Source organism: Euwallacea fornicatus, chromosome 2 (assembly GCF_040115645.1).
Source record: "Euwallacea fornicatus isolate EFF26 chromosome 2, ASM4011564v1, whole genome shotgun sequence".
In the NCBI taxonomy this organism is placed as follows: domain Eukaryota; kingdom Metazoa; phylum Arthropoda; class Insecta; order Coleoptera; family Curculionidae; genus Euwallacea; species Euwallacea fornicatus.
In genome coordinates this window covers 4,788,872-4,813,494 of record NC_089542.1, presented here as the reverse complement: position 1 = coordinate 4,813,494, position 24,623 = coordinate 4,788,872, and the positions used below count along the sequence as shown (strand labels likewise).

Below are 24,623 nucleotides of genomic sequence, written 5' to 3'. Positions count from 1 at the left end.
ACCCAATATTTTGGTTTTGCTGTTCAGTTGGATATCAGGAACATTTTTTACCTAAAAAATCGATTAAACTGACATTAAGGTAATTCGCAGACATGTAGACAATTTAACAATTTATAAATAAATGTTTTTATTATCAATTATTTGTAGTTGATTTCAATCATTACTATGGCTTCTCAAGATCAAGCAAACAAGAAAACAACAGTCCTGACCCGTATCTTCTTGTCAAAATTAGCAACATGCCAATCAAAACTTGTTAATATATATTCAAAACATATATGAACTGTCGATACTCAAATATAACGGTTTTAAAAACTATTTTAACGCTAAAGTTCATGTAAATAAAGTTGACAATATAAAGCGACTTTTTATGTGGTGAAGTAATGAATTCGTGGTTTAGATGTCTGAGTGAGAAGCGTAGCAGGTACGATAATTCCCTAAACTTAATCTTAAAATTGGTAGAAAGAAACTTAATTACCCTTCAGAAACTATGCTGCGATATCTGTGAAACAGTTGTGTAAATACCGAGGGCAACAGTTTCCTAACCTATCCGTTTCGGTTCGTTTTGCTATTGACCGTTAGATGGCTCACTACTTACAATTTTTTGTCCCAAGACAAATTTATCGCATAATTTACTATAAATATTAATTATTTTTTTTATAAACAAATGACTTACTACAATTATATAATTAATTATTATAGATCGATGTCATAGTTAATTGTGTATGAAAAAATGCCAAGTTCTTGCATAGTTTCATATGAATTGGTTTGGTACTTTTCATTAAATGCTTAAATTCTGGTTAATTCGTGCTTGGTAAGTCAATAGGAATATATAAATCTTTTACTTTGTGTAGTTATTATATTAATGTGTTTTGATTTTAATACAATTGCTAAAAATACAAAATAAAAAATTCTGAGATTTTACGATTTTGAGTTAATGGAGAAATGGCAGCGTGACGCCTACGGTTGGTTTCCCCAAGATGTGAGATTTGAGGACGTGAGATTTTCATAGAAACTGCGTGCATCCAGAGTAGCCGTAGTTAAATTTTAACAAAAATAAGGTACAAAGGTAGACAATTAAAAACCTGGGGCGCCGACAGCCAAATATTCCAAGGGTTTTATTCAGTAGCGGCTCATGGTTGGTTTTAAAAAATATTTACAAAAATTTTCCGTTTTTGAAAAATAATAACCTTATGTCTTGCGTTTTTCAAAAGGAATATCAAATTTTAAAAAAGTTTCCATTTCCATAAAAAAATAAAAAAATGTCTGAATTTTGTTCGATTCTAAAAATACCGGACCGTGTTTGGCATTTGTTTATTTCATTAATACAGACATCCATCAAAACTTCAAAACTCATCAGTACTTCCCACATAGGCGACGCTGCTAGATCGAGTGACAAATTAGAAAGCTTAAGTGTGTGTAGTGCAAACATAGTTAATAGCGATCAACGACGCTTGGAGATAAACTAGATTAATCGAGGATATGGCAACGTAAAGCTTGGTATTTATTTCAGAAAAAAATTAAGATTAATATATACAGGATTACCCTCAAAACTTGTGTGGAGAACGTTGCCAGATCATAAAAAAAATCTGCGATTAATAGGATGTATTGCGCGTGTCCAGAAAAAAAATCTGTATATGATATGAAAGAAAACCCCATAAAAAATTAATTTATTCTGTTTGTTATGTATATGACTAATATGTGTTTAAATTACGTTATGATAACCTCTACTAACTCCGACGCTTACAAATCAATGGGGAATAACCAATATATGGCCAGAGCTAGTTATAAAAAACCCACTTAGAAAATTCATTTATTAGGCAGTTAAGCACCCGCATTATTCAGTTGTGCAGAATGACCCGTTTAACCGTACCCATTATAGCCCTGTGCTTGGTGTTAGGATTAATCCTTACAATGAGTCCTAAGTCGACCCATGGAGTCGCACGAGATACACCTTCAAAAGGTACGTAATAACTAAGAAAAAAATTGTGGGAAGTAATATTTAAAACACTGCAGCCGAACGGTCTCCCTGCTATGTACTGTGCATTTCCAAAATAGCGGCCATTATCCCTTCAGGGAAGTGCGACTGCGCACAGGTTCTGAAATATCATGGTCGTCGTCTGCCTAATTAATTGGATCTCCAAAATGGCGGCAGACAATTGTTTTGAGTGCTTAACCAAAAAGGTAACATGTATCAAACTCACAAATGCTGCTATTTCACATGTGAAGTGTGAGAGGGTGCGAAGGATCTTATTGATTATTACGATGGGTTTTTAGATTATAATGACTGATTATATATTTTTTGTTAAGGAAATTTTGTCTTTTTTTTTGTTTTTGATAAGTAAATTTTATGACATGAAATGGTTTAAAAAATTCAAATGGTACCGCTATCGGTCGATTCAGTATACTTCTCATGGTTCCCACAACTCCAATCATGGCTTCTCACACGCTCTTTTTTTCTGCGCAAATGCGCACGCACGCACACCGAGTATCTTCCCCGATCCGGAAGGCGCGTTTTCCGAGTTTTCAAATCGTTCTGCATCTCTAGAGAGCTGCCACGAAACTCGGTCTTAACTGCGAAATGAATCTGTGAAAAATGACGCGTTCGGCGTTGGTTATGGTTTATTAGATTGTTTATAAGTGAGCAATAAAGTTTCGTGTTTTCACGGAACTTCGGATGTGGGCGGTAAGTGTGCGCCTCTCCATTACCTTCTTTTCGCCCTCCCTAAAAGACTCGTGTCAATTTTGACATATCGATTGAGCTCGAGAAGTTGAGGCAGTCGAGAACGAGGGATCGCTCGAGAGGGTCGAGACCGAAAACTAACGGGTTACTATACAGGGTGCTCCAAATATTAGGCCATTGTTGCCTAAAGATCTACGTAAGAAGTTCACAGGTAACATCAAACTGTGTTGAATTTTTGAATGGTGAATTTATTTTTAAAAAGTAACTCTTAAATTTATTCACGTTAAGACCCCGTTTCCAAGCATCAGTTAGAGCTATTGTCACCATTTTCTAAAGAACAAAAACCAGCTCTCTCTCTCTCTCTCTCTCTCTCTCTCTCTCACTTAAAATTTTGAAATTTTTAGGGGTAGTTTTCTTATAATGAATTAACCCCAAAATTTTTTGACGAAATTTGGCATTTTATGTAGTTTTTTCGATTTCGTGTTACGCGAGTTTCGCTGAATTTGGCCTTTTTTATATCCTTATCCCTTATATTTAGAGATCTTTTTGGGGCTCTATTACTTTGATCTTGTGTTTTCACGATGATTGACAGCTGGAATATCTCTGGAAGGGCTGATAAATTAAATTAATCGTCTCTTTGTGCTTCCAACTGTAAAAAAATATTGGTATTTGCATACGCCACTGGAATTTTTAGCCAACAAAATCGAAAAATTCTAAAGTGTCGCCATATAAATCAAAACAATAATAATAAAGATTAAAAGGCGTCTCTGAAAAAGCCATGATAAATCAATTTAAATGTATTACTGTGCTTTCAGACGTAAGAAAAGCGAATTCTTTGAGTGCGCCACTGAAAACCTCTCAATCTTAAAAAAAAAGAAAAATTCCAAAATATCGCTAAATAAATTTTAAATAAACTACAAATCCTTCTTAATGACTCAATAAATTTCTTAATTTAACGCTGATATGATATTAAAACCATCAATCTGACCTAACAGTTCTACTTATCAATCTATATCGGTACTGCAATTGATAACGAATTCCTATTGATTCCACTTATTACAACTTGCGACGAAATATTATCTTTCAATATGTGTAGAATATGTGTAATACGTACAGATATTTTGCCCTCTTGTAAATATCCCAAACAATAAGACATTTTAACCGGCTGCAAAGAATCAACTCGTAAATCACTTCATAGTTTGAACCATTTATCATAAACGTTATGAATTTGAAAGATATCTAGAAAATTGGGCCAAGGTAAACATAGCCATTTTCGCATCTTCGAAGTGTAAACATGCTCAGTGCAATGTATACTGTGTGCGAGATAATGATGGGAATCTCATAAACGGAGAGCGGTTGAAGGCCGATAAATACGACATTCGATATATGGATTGGTTTAAATTTTCTAGTGTGGGACATACTGTATACATCTAAGTGTACGTGCCTAATTTTTGTCACTTGATCACTTTTCTAAAGAAGCTTAAAGGAGTTTATCTGAAAATTATTCATTCGCGTAGGTCGTCTCCAGAGGCGTAGCAATTTTTTCTTATTTTATAAAAACATGTTTTTATTTATTTTACACCCTTTTTTTAATTATCTTCAGCTGACGCCCTCCATGTTCGTCATTTCAACGTGTGTTTAAAAAATATTGAACACGTTTATTTTTAAACGATTCATTGACGTAAGTCGTCTCTAGCGACGCGCTGATTTTTTTGAAAATCTCATGAACAGAGAGAGGTGGCGGGTTGATTAATGCCATATTGAATTTTCGTATGTGGATGCAGACAACTTTTGTTTTGATAGCGATGTATGAATTGATTTAGATTTCGTTATTTGGCACATCCTGAACAAATTTTGTCCAGATTCAATTTGTATTTAAGTCATTTCAATGCATTGACATTGAAATTTCTACGTGTTACGTAATGGATCGATTTTGTACGATAAATTTAAATTATTAACGTCATTTGCCCTCAATATCCGTTTACTCACCGCTACATAATTAGACTAAAACAATATTCACTCTTTTTATTCTTCAAAATGGCGATTAAATAAAATCGCCAAATACAGGGTCCCCAAAAATATTTTTGTTATATTAATAGCTTTGTAATTAGCAGAAGAGATATAGAACCAAGGAATGGCATTAATTTAATCATTACAAGGTTGCCCAAAAAATTGTCTGGCCAAAAATTTTTTTTCAAAATTCAAATTATACAGATGTATATTTTACTTCATTTTCCAAAATTACTTTGACACCCTGCAAAATAAGAACTAGCACCTTTTGTTTAAGGCAGGTTAGTTCAGGTTAATCTATTTACAGGTAATCTATTTTCTTACGTTCTAGTGTCCAATACTCGTTTGTACCCTCATGTCGGGGACACCTTGCATAAAAAAGCAGTAGGAACTCTGGTATATTGAATGGTACACCCTGTATATTATTCCATTTTTAAGTTCGCTGTTACCTTTTGATCATTTGCGCTTGATGGTTCCTGCAGGTACCTCCAGCTGTTAGCAAGATATGAATTAATTTTTGCTGTTCAGAATAATGCCACGATAAATGTCTTTTACAATGCGATTTCAAATTCGGAAAAAGCGGAAAGCTTGGAGACGTCTTTGTCTCGTGTGGAAAAAGGTGATCCACCGTCCACAGGATTATTCAAAACTAATGCTTCTACAGTTATACAGTAAATCTGCAAAAGGTGAGTTTTAAAAATGGAACACCCTGTATATTAGCAAATGCGCTGAATGACAAATTAAATTTCCGTTAAAACGATGTTTCATGTTCCTGTATATAAACAGGTATTTTTCGCTAATAAATACTGTTTCGTGCGTCCAAATGTTGCATTATTCTTGCCGAAGGTATCGAAGATATCTGGTCCGCCCTGAAAAGGGTGCTTGCTGGGTCAGTGGCACAATTAACGAAGTAAGTTTTATTACAGTATAACAATTTTTACATATTGGAAAAAATAAATGAAGACGTTTCCTTGAACCCCAACTGATACGCTGCTGGCCATTCGACTCCGATACGAATAAGGTGGCAGCAGTAAAAGTGCCTCTTTTTCGTCTTGCTGTTGAGAAAACGCAGCAGAAAAAAAACTTTTTGCCCAAAATAATCCGACATGTTTTGTAGTATTTTTCTGCATCATATTTCGCACTCGCAGACTCCCCAAGACGCTCCACAAAACTAATTTTCGCTAATTCCAAAACAAATTGAAACCCATCACGTTTGTAAAGCTACTTAATTTGCTTCGCAGTCATTTAATCCCATTTCCACTCGGTCTTAATCAAATTATCACTCTAGTGAGCACGCATTAATATAGAGGCGGGGTCAGGGGCGGGGGGGCGCGTACATTTATCCGATCTATTATCATTTTTTTTAGGGGGGGGGGGGGGTTAAGTACATCCATATTCCGAATAAATTAAAGAAGCGTAAAAGGTTCATAAAAGGTTGAAGAACTGCGATATTTTTGGACCCTTGAGATTTGGCGTATTTATGAAAATTTACTGGTTATAAATATCTGGAATACTCCCCATTATCATGTCAGTGCTAATGTAATGCTTAGGCTTAAACATCTCAACAATATCTCGACACTAAATGGAACGTTTCGTAACTGTGCAATAATTCGTTGGGTCAATATTTTCGAGAATTTTCAATAACAATTTGGGGCTACTTGGGAAGGGGGAAGGTTGGAGAAAGCTAAAAAAGCACGCCTGTTTTGAAAAAAATTGCATTCTCGGATGTGGATTAATTAATATTTCCCTAACAAGAATCAGCTGCACACAAAAAATAATGGCGAGTTATCTTTTTTTCTGCGAATTTTCAGCATTTGAGATTTAACATTTTTTAGCATTGAAAATTAAATTTTTTTTTTAGTTTTTAAAAATTTAACATTTTTTAACATTCAAAATTTAGCTGTTTTTCCGCATTTCAAATTTTTCCGAAGTACAAAATTGCTAACAAGGGGAATTTCCTTTATTATAAATCAAGTTTGAACTGGAAAATGGTAAATTTTTCGCCAGGTATCTACAACTCTTAAATCTACTTAAATTTTTCGGTGACAGAAAAGTGACATTTTCCATGAACTTCGAACATGTTTGAATATAAAAAAAAAATCTACAATTTTTGATATTTCTGTCAAAATCTGGAGAAATATTTAGTGTCCAGAAATTTAGTTTTCCTCAATTGAAAAAAATCGGGTGCAAAGGAGTAGATTCATAAAACTTCATTGGCGCAACACAATAATTATTTCTAGGAATTTATATTTTCTTAAGACAACCTTTGATGAAAATGAAAATTCTAGATTTTCAAGCTTTGTACACATCTGGGTTTCGCTTCGTCTTAACTTTCAAATTTTTCAAATTGAAATAACAAGGACGAAGCTCTCCACTCGCAAAACTTCATTGGCGTAAAGCAACAACTATTTTTAGAATTTTACATTGTTTGAATGACAGCTCTGATTTAAGAAAAAGTATTAATTGGGCGTCTTTGGTTTTCGATTCCTGTTAGACTTCAAATTACACAGACTTAAAATACAGAGTGTACCAGACTGAATGTGCACCAATGTTAATTTTGTTATTAGTAGATATAGAACCCTAGTGTAAATTGCACGGAGTTATAGTTTTTTGAGCTGGTTGCGACGGTGGTACTAGAAAAACAATTGAACATCGCGTTGTAAAAATAGTCGAAAAACACTTTTTTTTAAGTAAAACACTGTGCATTTTTATAAATGAAATTAAAACTAGTTTAATTTCATACAAAAAAACTTATATATTATACAAATATTTTTTTTAGTGTATATATTTTTTAAGATATTATTGGTATAAAATTTCTAACTTAAGGCATTTGTAAATTTGTAATAAATGTGCTAAAGTATTTTAAAATACCCTTTTCACAGGAAGAAAAATGTGATATATGTATGAGAACTGTATATAAAATCTAACAAAAACAGTATCAGTGCATTAAACAGGTATTGCGAACCTCTGAATCCGAACTCAAAATTCTGTTCGAAACCTCGAGATTTCTAGGAAGAAATTTTCATAGTAGTGAATGTTTTTTAAACCTTGACCCAATATTTCGGAAAAATGACAACGTTTTTTCAAAAAAAAAGGAGAAGAAGTTGATAAATGAACACACCGAAATTAATGTTCTACCATTTTTTGAAGCATTCTCTAAAAAATCTATGAGAGACTTTGCAAGAGAAAACGGCCTACCCTTATTTATACAATTATGCGAATTTCTAAGAAATTCAAGTTTGTTCATAATTTTCAATCAGTTCATCAACTTCATGTGGGAGATACCGAAAGGATGGAAGTTAATTGATAGTTAATAGATTTACCAAACACCGACTTTATATACCTTTAACTTTTTTAAGTTAATTTGATGGATTGCCGCTTGCACAACTAGAAATAAAAATAGCTCAATGTATCAAAAAATATTCATTAAAAAAGAAAAAACTTGCTGAAGTTTTTTTTAAATCTCCTCGAAATTTCAAAATTTTGAATATCCCGCGTAATTGTTCGTAGTCATGATTGGTCAGAATCGAGACGTCTGTTTTGTTTGTTTAATTTTAACCGTGATTCTGACCAATCGCGGCCTCGAACGGTTACGCGGAACATTCAAATTTTTTTTCAATTTGAAGATATGTTGAACCAAAACGACTTTCATTAGAGAATAGAAAATTTTTCTAAATGAGGGTCGGTCTTGAGTACTATGACCTCCATGTAAAAGTTTTTCAATTCAATAATCCGTGCAAGCGCAAAAAAAACAAAAATCAATTTTCCATGTTAATCTCCTAAATCCAGGATTCGCCTAGACCCCCAGTATATGCATTGACCATTTCTTCAATAAATTGTTTATTACCTAAATCACGTGCACAATGTAAACATTTCGATAATGTGGACCACCCTTGGTTTGAATTAGTTTACATTATCGAGCGTATACACAGTGATCCATAAAAAAGTGTTTTCTTTTTATTATCTTTATAACGCGAAGTTCAGTTGTTTGTCTGGTGTCACCATAGCTCAAGAACTCAACTGTTTGCAATTAAAACTAGGGTTCTCTACCAATAACAACGTTAACAAATGTGCGCACTTAATTTGGTACACCCAGTATTCACAATTCTTGATTCATAAAACTTCATCGACGCAACACAATAATTAAGAATGGAATTGAATACTTTCCCCAAGGATATTCCTGATTAAAAGAAAAAATTGACTTCTTACGCTTTACGTGCGCCTCTGGTTTCACTTCCTTCGAATCTTGAAATTCAACAATTTGAATCAGTGGCGGGCAGCTGCCACCTCATAAAATTTCATTGGCGTAGCATGAAACTCTCATTAACATTATTCTGCCTTAGAGTGAAGAATGTGGTAAAAATACCTGTATCCAGGCGATGGCCTCCATCCTGCATTAATCGAGGAAATTCCTTATCAGACATACTCGAGTGTTTACGATATTGGCTCAAATGGATTAATTAGCAAACACAAATAGATACAGAATGTATGCCAAGATTTACAAGTACGGTGGTGATTTACACGCAAATCTATACGGATATCCTGATCGCATCCAGACGTAAGTCAGTTAAGTGTAGGAGTTTTCCAGATTTTTTGGATCGCCATCTGTTAATTGGGCTTAATCAACAAAGCGTCGTAATTTGGGCATTAAGAGCGATGTTTGCCATTTTTTCATTAGGCAAAAAGGTATTGGAATTTTATGGGTGATCATGGCCGCGTAGACTCATAAATCTAATTTAATGTAAATATCTCGAATAAACTGGCAAAGCCCCTGTGGTGAGTGCAAAGTGGTTATAAATCGAATTGTGATGGCAAATTTTTGTTGTTAGGCGACAAATAAAATATTTTTAAAGGACTTGCGAGACCAAACCTTCAGAGGGATGGGTCAAAACCCCGTGTGCCACACCTATCAATCCCTCATGCATTCTGACAAATTGATTGAAGTTGCGTGACGGTGAGAAAATTAATTCGGTTAGGCCTAATATACAGGTTTTTGCATCGACAATGATCAAGAACTAGGATGCATTTTCCCACCCCAATAAAGAAATCGTTGTCGATAACGTACGGATGGCTCAAAACGTTTTATTTCGAGACACGAGGCGAAAAACGCTTGATATTGTTTGTACTTCACATACTAATAATGTGATGCATGTGACACAAAACAAACAACCAGTCTGCGTTATTTACGGCCACTGATAATTGCTCCAAATTAACTATCTAAACATACAGGAAAAGCCTGATTTTATGCGTTGAGTTCCTTAAAAAAAAGCTGTAATAAAGTACAGGAACACGGCGCTGTCCATAGCTCCTTAAACTAACCCGAAAACTCCCCAAAACATATAATTAAGTGAGGGCGTGACTTCAACAGTTACTTCTAAGAGGCGTGGCTCCATATCTCCACCCTCTAAGAAGTTGGTCCAAATTTCAGGTCATGCGTCGTATGGTCCTTCTGTCAACCTTCATTTTCCTCAACCCCGTCCTCCCCGACTCCCTAGTCACGTTTAACCAATTAAAGCCCTCTTGCTCATACAACTGCTCCATCTACTCACACGAGGACGATTTCGAGGTGCATTGCTACGGCCAAGGCCTCACCGAGGTTCCCTCCAATCTCAACTCCAGCCTCAACAAACTGAGCATCTCCAGCACGAGGAATATTTCCACGATACATAGCAGGTCTTTGGATCCCTATAGGATGAGACTGCAGGATGTGGTATTGTCCGACCTGCCCAATTTGAGGGTGATTGAGGAAGGGACGTTTGCAGATATTCCCAATTTAAGGACAATGTAAGTGAAAACGGTTTGGTTCGGGCTTGTTATTGTTTTTTTGTTACAGATATATCTACAAAGCGCCGCAGATAAAGTTCGTTTACAGGCTGCTGAAGGGGATTTCCTCAAAACATTTTAGATCGCTGTAAGTCGTTTTTTATGTTTCCGCCTTATTTAGGCCTTAATGAAGAACAAATTGTGTGCTTTAATGTAAGCTTAAAAGCGCCGATGGGAGTGACTAATACTTTAGTCTGTTAGGAGGAGGGGCTTATTGCTGTTCGCAGGATGTGACCTGTACCTCAACCTTTCGGGCAAAAAAGAGGAAGCACTTTCTCTAACTCATTAGGAATCATCCATTGAAAAGCAATGTCCTGATTTATTGGGGTGTGGAGCTTGTCGCAGTAGAGGGGTGTAGTTTATTCTCAGATCTGTCTACTTTTCGCACGATTACTAAATTTCATACAAAACAATTTTTTTTTAGCCGCATTCTCTACACTGGCCTGCGTGAAGTGCCAGAGCTTTATTTCCTGCCCTCAGAGAATCCTCTATCGTTATTGTAAGTACTTAGTAAGTATTTTGATTTTTCAAAAGCGACAGATGTCAAAAAACTTAAAAATGCATTGAAAAATTACATGTGTTCATGCTCTTCTTCTCAAATTTATTTCAGAGATTTGGATCATAACAAAATCGAGAAATTGTTTACCAACTCTATTAAAGTTTCCGCGCAGCAAGTGTAAGTAAGTTTTCAGCTGCCGATAGATGGCTCCACAAGCTGATTCTAGCTTCTACTTTTTGCTTGTTTAAATAGACATTTGAATGATGTATTCCTTTATAGAACCTTGAATTTCAACGAAATATCTGCGATAGAAGATTACGCTTTTAATGGATCTCAAATTGGGAAGCTGTAAGTGGTAAATTTGATGTTTTTCATTTTTTTTTATTTAATATAGATATATGAATTTTCAATCCCTTTATAATGAGATCTGAGCCGTCTCATATTTCTAGACAAATTACGGCAAATCCAAGGCTAACGCAGCTGGGTGAGTTCGCTTTCAAAGGGCTGATGAATTTGAGAGAGCTGTAAGTGATCAAATGTCACAATCGCTTTATTTGCCATTGATCTCTGTATGTACAGGGACCTATCTAAAACTGCCATTAAAACTTTGCCCTACGTCGGATTGGATATTTTGGAGGTGCTAAAAATCCGGGATACTCCTTCATTTCATACCATTCCTAGTCTCTATGACTTGCAAGTATGTATGATACAGGGTGTTTCCAAACAAACTCTGGAAAGATCTAAATATAATAATATTTTTACTCACTGTATAAATCTGGGACGACCACTTCTCTAATTGAAAACAAAAATAGAGCCTCAAAACTGCGATTTTGACCCATCCATTTCACTGCTGCGCGTTCAAATACCCGAAACAGCATGCGCCCACCAAGCACGCCGCCTACGAGGAAAGCATGCGCCAAATTTGCCTCAAAAGTCAGATGTCATTTCAGACTAATTATAAAAAAAGAAGAAGATCCTTGGGAGATCTGGATTAGTGAGTCACCTCTCAACAAGTAAAATCATTCGTCATGATCAATCAAAAAACCCCTATTTTAGCAGACCACAAATGATCTTAAATCGAACCCTGCTTAGAACCTCAGAAGCGACTCAGAAGCCTTTGATCGGGCATTTTATCGAGAATGAGAAGCCCAGTCCGAATTATTACGATGAATCTATGGGAGAGGACATGGGGACGTTCCATTCAAGCCCCACTGCTATCAACACCACCTACATTGAAATTTTATGTGGGAATATTAGTTTCAAGCTGCATACTGTACAATGTACCCCGGAACCTGACGCCCTGAACCCTTGTGATGATATTATGGGATTCACATGGGTGCGGAATTCGGTGTGGTTCGTAGTCATCCTAGCGGTGGTGGGGAATATATCTGTGATCATTGTAATATGGTTCAGCAAGACCGAGGTAAGTTGAGACTTCAGTCACTGAGTTTTAACTTGGTAAATTAAATGTTGTGGTATTTAAATCTGGTGATCCAAGAGTTCTTTCTAACTAATTTCAGATTAACGTGTCGAGATTTCTTATATGTAATCTGGCCTTTGCGGACTTGTGCATGGGGCTGTATTTGTTCTTAATAGCAGCCATGGATTTTCACTCTGTAGGAACTTACTTCAACTTTGCTTATGACTGGCAATATGGTTAGAGACCGGTAGTAAACACGTCTACCATCAAATTTTTTAAATCTATTTTTACCTAGGAATTGGGTGTCAAATCGCAGGCTTTCTTACAGTCTTTGCAGGCCATCTCTCAATTTTCACCCTGACAGTGGTGACTTTGGAGCGATGGTTCGCCATTAAATACGCTATCGATCTAACCAAACGCATAAGGCTTGCAACCGCAGTGAAAATTATGATCGGAGGATGGGTTTACTCTATTGTGATGGCCATGTTTCCCTTGTTTGAAATCAGCAACTACAGCAGCACCAGGTATATGCTTATCATATTTTAAAAAAACCGGACGTTACGTATAACTGCCGCCGTGTACTACAATTGGCCGCCATAGATTAGTGTCTCGTTTCTTAAAAACGGGATCAAAATTTCAAGAAATAGCAATGCTGCGCCCAATTTTTCTAGGTGGTGGAAGTTTGACATGTTCGTTTCACTATTTTATGATACGATTTACCATTTTTAGTATCTGCCTGCCAATGCAAGTGAAGTCGCTCTTTGACAAGGCATATCTCTACAGCATATTCGTGATCAATGGCTTCTCATTAGCGCTCATTGTGTTCTGCTACACTCAAATATACCTGAGTTTGGGCTATGAGACTCGAAGAGCCAGCCATCATGGAGAGATGACCATTGCGAAGAAAATGGCCCTGCTAATTTTTATTGGTCGGTAGACGCTGTTTGACAACATTACCTTGTCTTAAATCAAAATCTAAGTTGTATATTTATTTTCTTCATTTGATAAATTTTTTATAGATTTTGCCACATACACTCCGGTGGCTTTCTTCGGTCTGTGTGCACTATTGGGTTACCCCCTCATCAACATCACAAAATCCAAAATTTTGCTGGTGTTTTTTTACCCTCTGAACGCGTGTGCAAATCCCTATTTGTATGCTCTGATGACTGCCCCCTACCGACATGACCTCTACATAATGGTGTCCAAGTGAGTATCGTTTGTGAGTCGAAGTATGAGCGATGGTGCCACATTTCTATTTGCAAAGCTTAAAGATTATTAAATTTTTTTATTATCAATATATTTGGCATCTTTCCTTTTATTTAATATTTTCTCTTTTTTAATGTAGTACCGTACGTTTTAAAAAATTTCTGGTTAAGAAGATTTTGGAATTATTTGACACCGAGCCCCTATGTCTTTGATATAATCTATGCAATCCCGAATATAAACAAATAAACCTAATCTCATTTTTAATTTTAATCTTTAGTAATCGCCAAGAAAAAGTGAAATATAAATAAATCTAACAAATATTTATTTACTTACAAAACCCATTTACAAAAACTGCTGAAAATGTTGTCCGTTATTTTCTAAACACAAACTATCTTTACATTTTATTTTATCAAAGATTTTAATGAGAGTCTATGGAGAAACACTTTCACATCCTGAAAATTTTATATTTAAGGTTTTAATTGTGTGCATTGAAGTTTAAAAAATTGCATTTTTTATGTTGGGAATAAGAAATAGTTAAGTGAGATTAAATACAGAGATTGTTGTGAATAGATGCAGTCCATATGCAAGTTTCTTACTCTATTAGAACTTTATTAGTATGTTGCTCATCATAGTATTCCCTAAGATACTTAATGGTTGTTCTAGTTGTATGGGCCGTCGCGCTATCCTGATGAAGGTATCCATGCTATAATTCGTCAAAGTGAAGTGGGTTGATGACTTAATTTCATAAATTCTAATATCAGTCAGCTATAATGGTATTGTAGCTGTTTCTGTGAATTCATATAACCCGATAAATGAAACCAATTTTCATCAGTGAAAAACGTTAAATTCAAAAAGTCGTCGTGTAATGTTGGTATATTTCGAGATTTTTTTCAAGAATTAAATGACAAATGCTAGTTGATACATCCACTTGTTGAGAAAATGTTCTTGAAAATGAGCTACGATTGTTATCTACTACTTATCTCACGTTTTCAACAAATTCTGGGGTTCATTTAAGTAATCCTCTCCCACTTTCTGATTTCCTTTTGACGCTACCAATTTCACGACATAATGCAAAGTGTCGCGAAATTGCGATTTAAGCACTGTAATGTGGGAAATTTTTCACGAATCTCTTGAAGGCAGACATGAATTTCAAAGGCTCACTCTCCATTTATGAACTATCCATCTTGAAAATAAGACTCAATCATAAAGGCTTTTTTTCTGAATGTAAACATCATTTTTAGCACTTAAAAAACTTTAACCAATCAACAAACAAGTGTGTAAGGCCTTGGAAAAGACTAGTTTTAATAAAATTCAACAAATAATAAATGTTAACGAAGTCCTATATACGTGTGGTTAGGCTTATTTGTTGTGTCCAAAATTGAAATCAAAGAAAATCGAGTTCGGTGTCTAACCATTCCACACCTTATTTGACCGGATTTTTTTTAAACGCACGGTATTTTAACTAAATTCTATTGAAATAAAAAAATATTCATCATTCGTTTCATCTCGTTTTCGTCATTATATATTTTCGCATAAGAAGTTATGCCATGATGTCTTATTTAGGTGTGGCTTATGCAAGCAAAAAGCACGGAAATACTCCAACCGAGACGAGGTAATTCCAACGACCAGACCCTCTCCTCTCTTGCCAATCAAAGAGGAAAATAACTCGCACCAATGTTGCAATAACAACTGCACAAGAAAACTTAACGGAAGTAGTGGTAGCACTGCCAATACTTGTGTGTAAATTCCCCATTAGAACAGTTAAATCGTGCTCAAATACTCATATTACCATAATAATTTTAGCCCACCACAGCAGATTCGGAGCTATTAGAACAATACACAAGCAGAAGGAGTTATTAGGAGTTTCTTTAATGGTGAATCCGTAATACAAAATGGCCGCCCAAAATTATATGCATCAGTCTAACACTTCACTAAATGTAATGAAATAAATGCAGGAGAAAATGACAGCCATTTTATCGCGCAAAGCGTTTTTATAATTGGAAAATATTAGCACTCCTAATGAGCTTAATGAGTATAGAATAAATCTTTTTTTTTCTGTTCACTTTGCCCATTCAAAAGCTTTCTTTTAGCTCTTAATCGGTACAAATAATAATTATTCCTGATCATTCCTTCATCATTGTGATATTTCTTTTTAGTATTAATTATAACATTTTTTTATATAGAAATAAATCATAAAAGAATACTTTTCTCAAATTTCTTGAGATTATATTTAAGGTCTAAATGTAGGTTAATTATTTTGTTTCCTATATTTAAACCTATAGATATGCAAAAGACTGTAAATGTTAAATAGTAGATTATAAATATGTCGAAAAGTTAATAAAAGCTTCAGCACAGAAACTCGAGTAACTTCAGTGTATCTGGAGTAGTAATGAGAAAATTTACGCAAAAAAAAACCCTTTTTTAATTGTCACTAATGTCGTTTATGAATGTCAATAAATAAACAAATAAGGTTATGATTTTTAAATTTTCCTCACCTCTGAATTCCCGTATCGTTTCAAGTACATTTAACTCAAGAGGGAAAATAATGAAAAATGCCTAATTTATCGTTATTCACAAAAAAAAATCTTCTTGTTTTTTCTCAACTATACCGCAATGCGCAAATTTTTCGATTTTTTTCCCAAAATGCAGATAAACATTACGATATTATTGTCGCAGGAGGTGGAATGGTTGGAACTACGTTAGCCTGCACTTTAGGTAACACCGAAATGGATGTAATGTATAACATTTGAAACTATTCCTGGGAGTCGCTTTGTGGACAAGTTTCTTAAATTTTGTCTTACTTAAATGCGTTTTTTATTTTTTGGTGAGCCTATGCTGCATAATCAACACTCAAGTATACAAACTTTAGAAGTAAATGAAAATCTACAAGAAATCTTGAGCAATAAAAAAAAAGTTGTTGTGGGGATTTTTAGGTAAAAACCCCAAACTGAGTGAAAAGAAGATCCTCTTGCTTGAAGCAAGCAAAGACAAATCTGGGAATTTGGGTGAAGAATACAGTAACAGAGTTGTGTCAATCAACCATGGCACTCAAAAGCTTCTGAATCAAATTGGAGCTTGGAATTTTATAGAGAAAAACAGATTTGCTACTGTTAAAAAACTACAGGTCAGATTATGATAGGATAAAATTTTGCAATCCTTTAAGATCAAATATAGGTATGGGATGCATTGTCTGACACTTCAATTACTTTCGAAACACCTCACAATACTGAGACAGTGTCTTATATTGTGGAAAATGATTTGCTGTCGGCCTCAGTACGAGAAGAAGCTAAGAAATGTGAGAATCTTGATATGAGATTTGAGGCCAAAATCAAAGAGTATGTACTGCCTCAACACAATGAGACAGTTTGTCAAGTAAAATTAGACAATGACAAGAATTTTAGCTGCGATTTATTGGTAAGTTGGTTTAGTTGTAAGTATTAGGGCATTATGATATAAAAAGCTATTAATTGACTTAATTGATTGAACTATGTGAGAAATTTCATAAAATAATCAATTCACCGGCAATTAACTTCAGAAAACCAACACCTTTACGGCTTTAGAATAGCAATAAATGGGACCTTACTATACCTCTATTTCTTGACCAATCAAGTTGCACTTTATATGGTTATATATAGTAAATTGATTATTATTTTCCCAGAAATTCATTGGCCTAGAAAACTTGTTTGAGAGGTTTGAGTTTTCAAATATTTTTTTTTATAATGTTTTTACATGGGTTTTGTAGTGGCAGTAATTAAAAGTTTGCTGATTACACTGGATCAATCAAATTGTAATATTGAGTTTATGTGCAATAAATAGGTGATTATTCCTCAGTAATTCATTGACATAGAGGATCTGTTTGTGAGGTCACAATCTTTCAAAAATACCCTTCTTACAATGTTATTTAAAAGAGGTTTGTAAGTTTCAATAATACAACTTTTATTTATTAATTATTACTTTATTTATTTATACATAAACACATACATATTACAGTACAAAAGCTTTAAATTTATTGCACTCAGGAATGGGCATGGTTGTCTCATTTGCTCATATTTTTTGCTGCCAAATCCTGTTTGATTTTTTCAAACCTCTGCTTGATAATTTTATTAATGTCACTTATAAAATCATCTTCAATCTGCTCCAATTTCGAATCCCTTTTGGACAAACTCTCTTTGACATGGTAGCTTCTGTGGCCATAAGTATTCCGTTTGAATGATTTACTTTTGGATTTTACTTCTTTATTGTTAACAGCAACTTCAAAGGCACTTTCTATTAAATTTTTGGGTATTTTACACTCTCTCGGATCATTGGGTTTAATATCTAAAGTGTAGTCCCTTTGGGTCTTCAAGAGCAATGCTCTAGAGTGCAAAATTACCTTTATTTTATGGGGAACCCATTTAAGTAGTTCACTGAACAACATGTTTTCTAAGTGGGCCATTAATCGCACTTGTCTGACTAATCTATCTAATTTAGCACTCTTCTGTAGGCCTTGAATATCATTTACCGCTAAACCCACCATTAAATTCGACAGAACTATGGTGACTAAAGTTACAAATACCAAATAGGCTATGTGAGCTGTGTAGGGGTACTTAATGGGGAATATATCTGAAAAGAAGACATCTTCATATTCTAATTCCCCAGACATCATTATAATCACTTTGAAGAAGACCAGGAGCAGTTGATTGAATGAGGGGTAGTTGGCAAAGATTACTCCAAAGCAGAGAGTGAACCCAATGATTAGGCATAAATAAGTTAGCATAAACTTGAAGAAATTGATGGCAACTGTGGTGAACATTTGCACATACACGCCAAAGATGGGAAATCTGGCTACAATCATTAGCAACTCTACCCAGGCCAAGAGAATACTAACGGCTGCTACCACGTGCTGCCAACTATAGAGTTGCTTTGTAATGTTTACGCCATACATGGGCTGAACACATGTAAACACACTAATGATTATCGCCCATTGTAAGTAATTCTCCCACTCCAAAATGTATGTTCTGCTGCTGTGTAAAATCTGGAACAATTCCTTGACCATTAATAAAAGATTGAGCACCAGAAGTCCGAATCCTAGATCCACATAAACGTCTTCGGCCAAGCAACTCGGAAGAGTTCCTTCGTTACTAGTACTATTGCGCAATCTTGAAATGGGTAATCTTGGTCTAGCTTTCCGGGCAGAAGGGCAGTCCTGCAGGTACACCCCTTTGATGTAGCTGGAAAACAGTAGCACAAACACTGTTTGGTAGAGTAGGCTGAATAAGAAAAAAACCCTAATTATGCGCCATTTGCGTAGCAGAAACGTCTCGCATAAAGGATGTTCCAGCACCTGTTTCTGGCCAACTTCAATAAAATTGGTTAAGAGGGAGGTTTCCTGGCTTCCCATGGTGGGGACGAGGATGCGAAAATCCATTTTAAGTTGACAATCTACGTCTCCGATGTCATGTGCATTGAGTCGAATGGCATTATCGAATCTGCATAAAAATAAACTTTTGAAACACCGTCATTTGACGCATATATAAAAAAAACCGTATTAAAGAAATCCTGACCTGGAAATATACACAGGAATCACCTCTGGTGTTTTCTTGCTGATAAAGTTCAGGGCAGAAATGCCACCCTTAGTTCTGGCAGTCACGTCTCCACCATTTTGTATCAGAAGAACCACGCAATTGGAAAATTCATTGAGTGCGGCCGAATGCATCGGAGTGTAGCCGTATGCATCGGGTAAGTTCGGGTCAGCTCCGAAGCGAAGGAGAGTACGCACACATTCGCAGGAGCGTTGTACATTGACCGTGGAGCAGTGGAGGGGGGTCCGACCGTCGCAATCGGCGGCGTTCGGATCGGCGCCTCGGAAAAATGTGGTTGTACGCAAGCGCATAGCAGTCTTTCCAGCGTAATTTAGTGTAAAGTATGTCATGTTTCACACTATTACGCCTGCTTGGGTGATTTGCAGCAATTTTAGTTTTTACCTTTCTGCAGCAACAGCTCAGACGTTTCCAGACACTGTGACAACACCGCCAAATGCAGTGGCGTCTGCATTTTCTTATTAGTAGCATTGACAAAAGCTCCAGCTTCAATGAGCAATTGTACACAAGCAGGATAACCCTGCTCCGCTGCGAAATGTAGTGGCGTCAGCTTCTCTTCTCCGCTCTGCACGTTTATAGCTGCACCGTAATGCAGCAACAACTTTACAGCCTCTACGCTCCCCAAAGCTGCGGCGACGTGAAGTGGAGCTTCACTAAAAACCTAAAAACACTTTTTGAAAAGCGATAATTTAATAAAAAATAATTATTTGTTGGTTAATTAGCGTTTTTCACTCGCAACAAGTTTGTCATTCGGGCGCTAAGTTTCATTGTCTCTCTGGAATAAAAACCAATTTGCTTTCTTAATGTGGAAATAGTAATGTTTACCTGCGGTGTATTCGGTATGGCGTTATTTTCCAACAATTCTTTTGCGCAGTCAACGGCCAAATTTTGCACAGCATAGTGCAAAGGACTGCGTTTCTCGATGCCAATATTGACATCTGCGCCGTGTTTGATGAGTAGTTTGAGGCAGCCAAGATGCCCCATGCTCGCTGCGCAGTGCAGCGGTGTGGCCGCCATTTGCTTGTCTCGCACGTCAGTTTGAGCTCCATTTTGAAGTAACAACCAGACGCAGTCACAATGGCCGGTGTAGGATGCTAGATGGAGCGCAGTCCTATGTAACAAAATTGGATGATTTCAATACTGATGAGAGTGTTACTAGACACAAACAAAACGGGGTCGTAACCTTAAATAACATTTAATGTAAGATTTGTTATCATAATTTCCCGTTTTGTGTTTCAATCTTACGCGATAGATATGCAAATTCCTCAGTATAAACCCTTCCTGGCGTTAGGCAAATATTTTTTAAAATTATTTCAGCAATAACGTCAATTGGGGATTTTCTTTACCATGATTATTACCTTCCGTGCTTGTCTCTAGTGTCCAAGGGGACTCCTTCGTTTGTGAGAATTCTCAGTACGTTGACCTTTCCCATCCAGGCAGCTAAAAGAAACGCCGTTTCCCTGTTTTTGAATAAAATGGCACTTATGGCATCTTTGGCAATAAGCTCTTTCAGTTCTTCACCTTGCGGTAAATTCTGCATAAAAAAGCAAAGTTAAAACGAAGTTTTTTTTTAAATTTATTTATTATATTTTTTACCTGAAGGTCGTCTTTCAAAACGCTCGGATCCCATATTTGGAGAACTGGAATAGCTCTGCTCTGGGGTTCACTTCCGCACTCGGAAGCTGATCCGTCTTCACTAGTGATCTCAAATGAATCCTCAATGTTTACATTCACATCCACCCATTGTAGTTTGGCGTCTTTATAGGTGAACGGAAGATCGGAAAACTCGCTCCCCTTCATTATCACTTATTCTAAGACGCATAAAACTGCTTTAGATTACAAATACATCCAGGTTTTATTGGCTACTTTTAGCCACAAATAAAATAAACTGCTAGTGATATGCCTAGGATTATTATTGTTAGGATTTCTGGACAATTAGTTTTAAGATTATTAGCTGAGATTTGCTCTGTATAGAGTCTATTTTAAGGTTTCTGTTATCGATGGAAGTACTGTTTTAGCTGCAGTTCATAGATTTGAGTAAACTGCATTATGTCAGTGAGAACTGCTAAAGTAAATCCTTTCAAGGGTACGTGCAAACAATCCGCTGGTGTTTTAAAATTAATGTTCTCAGAAATATTTTGTGGGATTGTTTAAAACAGCGAGGAAAATGTTTTAAGAATAATGTCGGAGCAGTTTATTTTTAGTTTTTGGCGATGAAGTGTGGGTTTAACAGATTTTTTCCATGCGTAAATTACGTAGAATTATATAAACATGAAAAAAAAATGTTACGCCGCTGAGTTTCTATAAGAGGCTTTTTTTTGACAATATTCAATGTCGTTCAGTAACTATAAGACAGCGACGCACAGGGAAGGGGTAAATTAGACAAACATATTTTTTAAGCTTTTCCATATTTCTGCAAATAACATACGCAAATTTAACCATATTTAGGCTACGCCACTGATTTCCTTTAAAAATACTTTTAACTATCTCCTTTAATTCTGGAAAGTTTCAATTGGATTTAATGATAAGACAGTGACGTGTGGAGAAGAACTCTTGAACTGAAACACAAAAAGAAGTTTTCGCTGATTTCCATAAAAGTCATATTGATTTGGAAATATTTGTGTTACGTCGCTGATTTTTTTATAAGAGAATACCCTAACATTCATGTCTGCGTGCGAGAAAGCACTTACTTACCGAACTGGTCTCTAAATGAAACCGAAAATCTTGCTAAAATCAAATATAACACATCAAATCCTCTGGATAAGCGCGATCTGCTGCGTCGTCAAAAGCGCAGCAGAGACTAAAGAGGCTCCGCCTCAATTTTTGGTCTAAAATCTCTATTTATCAAAAATAACTCTTTAAATAAATAAACATTCTGGTTGTCTAACCTTCTGCCTGTGTCACGGTAAATGGGTCAGACAGTGTTTGTCCATCAGAGCCATCAACCGCAATTTTATATTATGATCATGTGCGGTGTCCAGATCTGCATGTGTTTGGTTTTATTCCTTGCGTTCATTAAAAAAAAAGATGGCTAGAAAGGTTTAAGAATAATTCTTTCATTATTAATTTTGTAGTTGGGCTGTGATGGAGTGAAATCTGCTGTCAGGACGTCGATGGAAGCTGACTACATCTCTTGGAACTACGATCAAATTGGAATCGTGGCAACGTTGAAACTTTGCGAGGTATTTTGGGGCTCTAAACTTTCTCTTACTATGCCTGCTAATCTAAAATCTTCCAGAAAATCCAGAACGAAATTGCCTGGCAACGCTTCCTGCCCAATGGGCCGGTAGCTCTACTTCCAGTGAGGGTTCACCATATATCTTTAACGAAAAATGTTACTTCTTAAATCTTATTTTAGCTTACAGACCAGTTGAGTTCCTTGGTATGGTCAACTACACCTCAAGAAGGCGAGAGACTTTTATCCCTTCCAGAACATGAGTTTGTAGATGAGCTGAATAATGCCATTGTGATACTCTTTTCATGTTAAAAAACTGTTTGCTATATTGTCTAGTTTTAGCATGGTACCTTCAGTAAGGCCTCAATAGTGGTGGACGCCACAAATGCCTTCAATAACCTATTGAGTGCCCTTAATTGTTCCTCAAACAAAACGAAACCATGCCCTCCTAAAATCCAAGCAATAGTAGCAGGGAGCAGAGCAACATATCCTTTAGGATTCGGTCATTCCAGTCAGTATATCAGGAAGGGCGTTGCTTTAGTCGGGTAAGGAATAGATATGGGCATTTATTTTCTTGTTTTTAAGAGTTTATGTTCCATTTCTAATCTTCCGATTAAGAGCGTCTTTATTATTTTTAAATGTCTACCAGTGACAAATAATATAAGAAAAACGAAAATTGTTTATTTTGTTGTACCTAGGGCACTTCATGTTTTTATAAAACAAATTTTGTTGTGTTCTCTAGGGATGCAGCCCATAGAATACATCCCTTAGCCGGCCAGGGCGTGAATTTAGGATTCGGTGACATTACTTGCCTTAATCAGGTTTTAAGCGATGCAATTTATTCAGGGAGTACCATAAGTATGTACCAAACAATTCTAAACATTTTTTAATTATAAATACACCCGATATACTGTCAAATCTCTAGATAAAACAACCAATATTTTATTAAATCCTTATGTAGAACCACTGAAGTAACGGGTAACCGATTTATGGGTTCGTTTTAGATAATCTCAGCTACCTGAAAACTTATGAGTCCCAACGGCAAAAACACAATGTGTCGACCATGCTAGCCACAGAGGGACTACACCGGTTATACAATACAGATTTTACCCCTGTTGTTTTGCTGAGAAGTTTGGGGTTGCAGGCGACTCACGCTTTGGAGCCCTTGAAGGTAGAATAACAGTCCCTTTTCTCACAATAAAAAATGTTTCATAAAGAGGGTTAAGTTTCAAAAATTGTAATAATAATAAAAAGTCTGCATATTGATGTTTTGTATCCAGGATCCTAATAATTCTGTAGTTTTGTGTGTGTGTGTATATATGTATATATATATAAGAGTTTTTTTTTTCAGAGGGCGATAATAGCTCAGGCAGCTTCCTAGACGATACGAAAATTGGAGAATTAGTTAATGAAGAAATTATAAGTGTTTTTTTAATAAAAAGTACGATTTTTTGTTTTATTTATATTTTAATGGCGTAATAATTTGCAAGGGTGTAATGGAACTCGCGAAACAAAACTCGGGAACACTTTTATAGGTTTTATTCCACTCGTTATGACACACACAACACTGAATCGTTACAAAACTAAAGATCTTAGGCTTTAATTGGCATTTAAAATGGAGAGAGTCAAGAGTTACGGACGCAGGATTTTCAAGATTTCTGGGAGCGTCGAGTTATATCAGTCCTATCGTTATTATTAGGGAAAAAGAATAGTATAGAATAGAGAGTAGTACAAGGTTCGGGGTATCTTAAGTACTGAAACATGGGGGTCAGTACCCATAGGCGTACTCCGGGTTTAAACAATAGGCAACATAACCCACAGATGGTAACTTTCCAAATTCTTAACCCGTAAAGTCAAGACAATGGTAAGGAAGGATAATTTACAAGGGTGTTGCAGCTGAAATCTGATTTTGGCAAGAATGAGGATACTTTAGTCTTTTGTCTTGACGAGGAAGAGGAGTGAAAGTTTTTTATGAAGGGTAACCCTTATTGGCAGATAATGGGTTCCCGACATATGGCCATCTTGGACATACTACTAAAGCAGTGGAAATCCATAGGCGTAGCCTAAGGGTACATTACAAGGGATCTAAATCACGAAAAGTGTTTAATAACCGTTATTAAATAAAGTGTTCCCTATATGACCGACTATATTTCAGAAATTTTGAAAAAAAAAATTTTAAGATAAAATATAGTCGGTCATTTTCTGAAAATTTTCTGGCTAATAATTATTCC

General features: G+C 35.8%; 3 protein-coding genes across 9 annotated transcripts; 2 read left to right on the top strand and 1 right to left on the bottom strand.

Annotated features, from left to right (window-relative positions):
- The first annotated feature begins 792 nt into the window (after positions 1-792).
- On the top strand, positions 793-16,108 carry LOC136344700 (follicle-stimulating hormone receptor-like). 5 transcript variants are annotated; one of them, XM_066292414.1, is made up of 16 exons: positions 2,569-2,683; positions 9,034-9,248; positions 10,119-10,474; positions 10,524-10,601; positions 10,938-11,012; positions 11,124-11,189; positions 11,292-11,360; positions 11,462-11,536; positions 11,592-11,709; positions 11,825-12,006; positions 12,069-12,435; positions 12,533-12,668; positions 12,728-12,956; positions 13,162-13,361; positions 13,452-13,638; positions 15,202-16,108. In XM_066292414.1, exons 3-16 carry the CDS (start codon positions 10,122-10,124, stop codon positions 15,380-15,382), a joined length of 2,316 nt encoding a protein of 771 aa, XP_066148511.1. In that variant the 5' UTR covers positions 2,569-2,683; positions 9,034-9,248; positions 10,119-10,121; the 3' UTR covers positions 15,383-16,108. The 5 variants fall into 5 exon arrangements, with proteins under 5 accessions (XP_066148528.1, XP_066148503.1, XP_066148511.1 ...); XM_066292431.1 differs by lacking the exons at positions 2,569-2,683; positions 9,034-9,248 and adding an exon at positions 793-811; XM_066292406.1 differs by lacking the exon at positions 9,034-9,248 and having other exon boundaries at positions 2,545-2,683.
- Positions 16,091-23,851, top strand: Coq6 (ubiquinone biosynthesis protein COQ6, mitochondrial). Its single transcript, XM_066292443.1, has 10 exons — positions 16,091-16,353; positions 16,572-16,762; positions 16,813-17,052; positions 22,292-22,399; positions 22,456-22,518; positions 22,576-22,683; positions 22,735-22,937; positions 23,135-23,250; positions 23,397-23,563; positions 23,744-23,851. Exons 1-10 carry the CDS (start codon positions 16,191-16,193, stop codon positions 23,771-23,773), a joined length of 1,389 nt encoding a protein of 462 aa, XP_066148540.1. The 5' UTR covers positions 16,091-16,190; the 3' UTR covers positions 23,774-23,851.
- pyx (pyrexia) lies at positions 17,573-22,090 on the bottom strand. 3 transcript variants are annotated; one of them, XM_066292361.1, is made up of 7 exons: positions 21,912-22,090; positions 20,814-21,043; positions 20,576-20,751; positions 20,043-20,328; positions 19,602-19,878; positions 19,182-19,479; positions 17,573-19,106 (listed from the first exon to the last, which is right to left on the bottom strand). In XM_066292361.1, exons 2-7 carry the CDS (start codon positions 21,015-21,017, stop codon positions 17,675-17,677), a joined length of 2,673 nt encoding a protein of 890 aa, XP_066148458.1. In that variant the 5' UTR covers positions 21,018-21,043; positions 21,912-22,090; the 3' UTR covers positions 17,573-17,674. The 3 variants fall into 3 exon arrangements, with proteins under 3 accessions (XP_066148458.1, XP_066148441.1, XP_066148449.1); XM_066292344.1 differs by having other exon boundaries at positions 20,814-21,028; positions 21,912-22,044; XM_066292352.1 differs by lacking the exon at positions 21,912-22,090 and having other exon boundaries at positions 20,814-21,190.
- Positions 23,852-24,623: the final 772 nt, after the last annotated feature.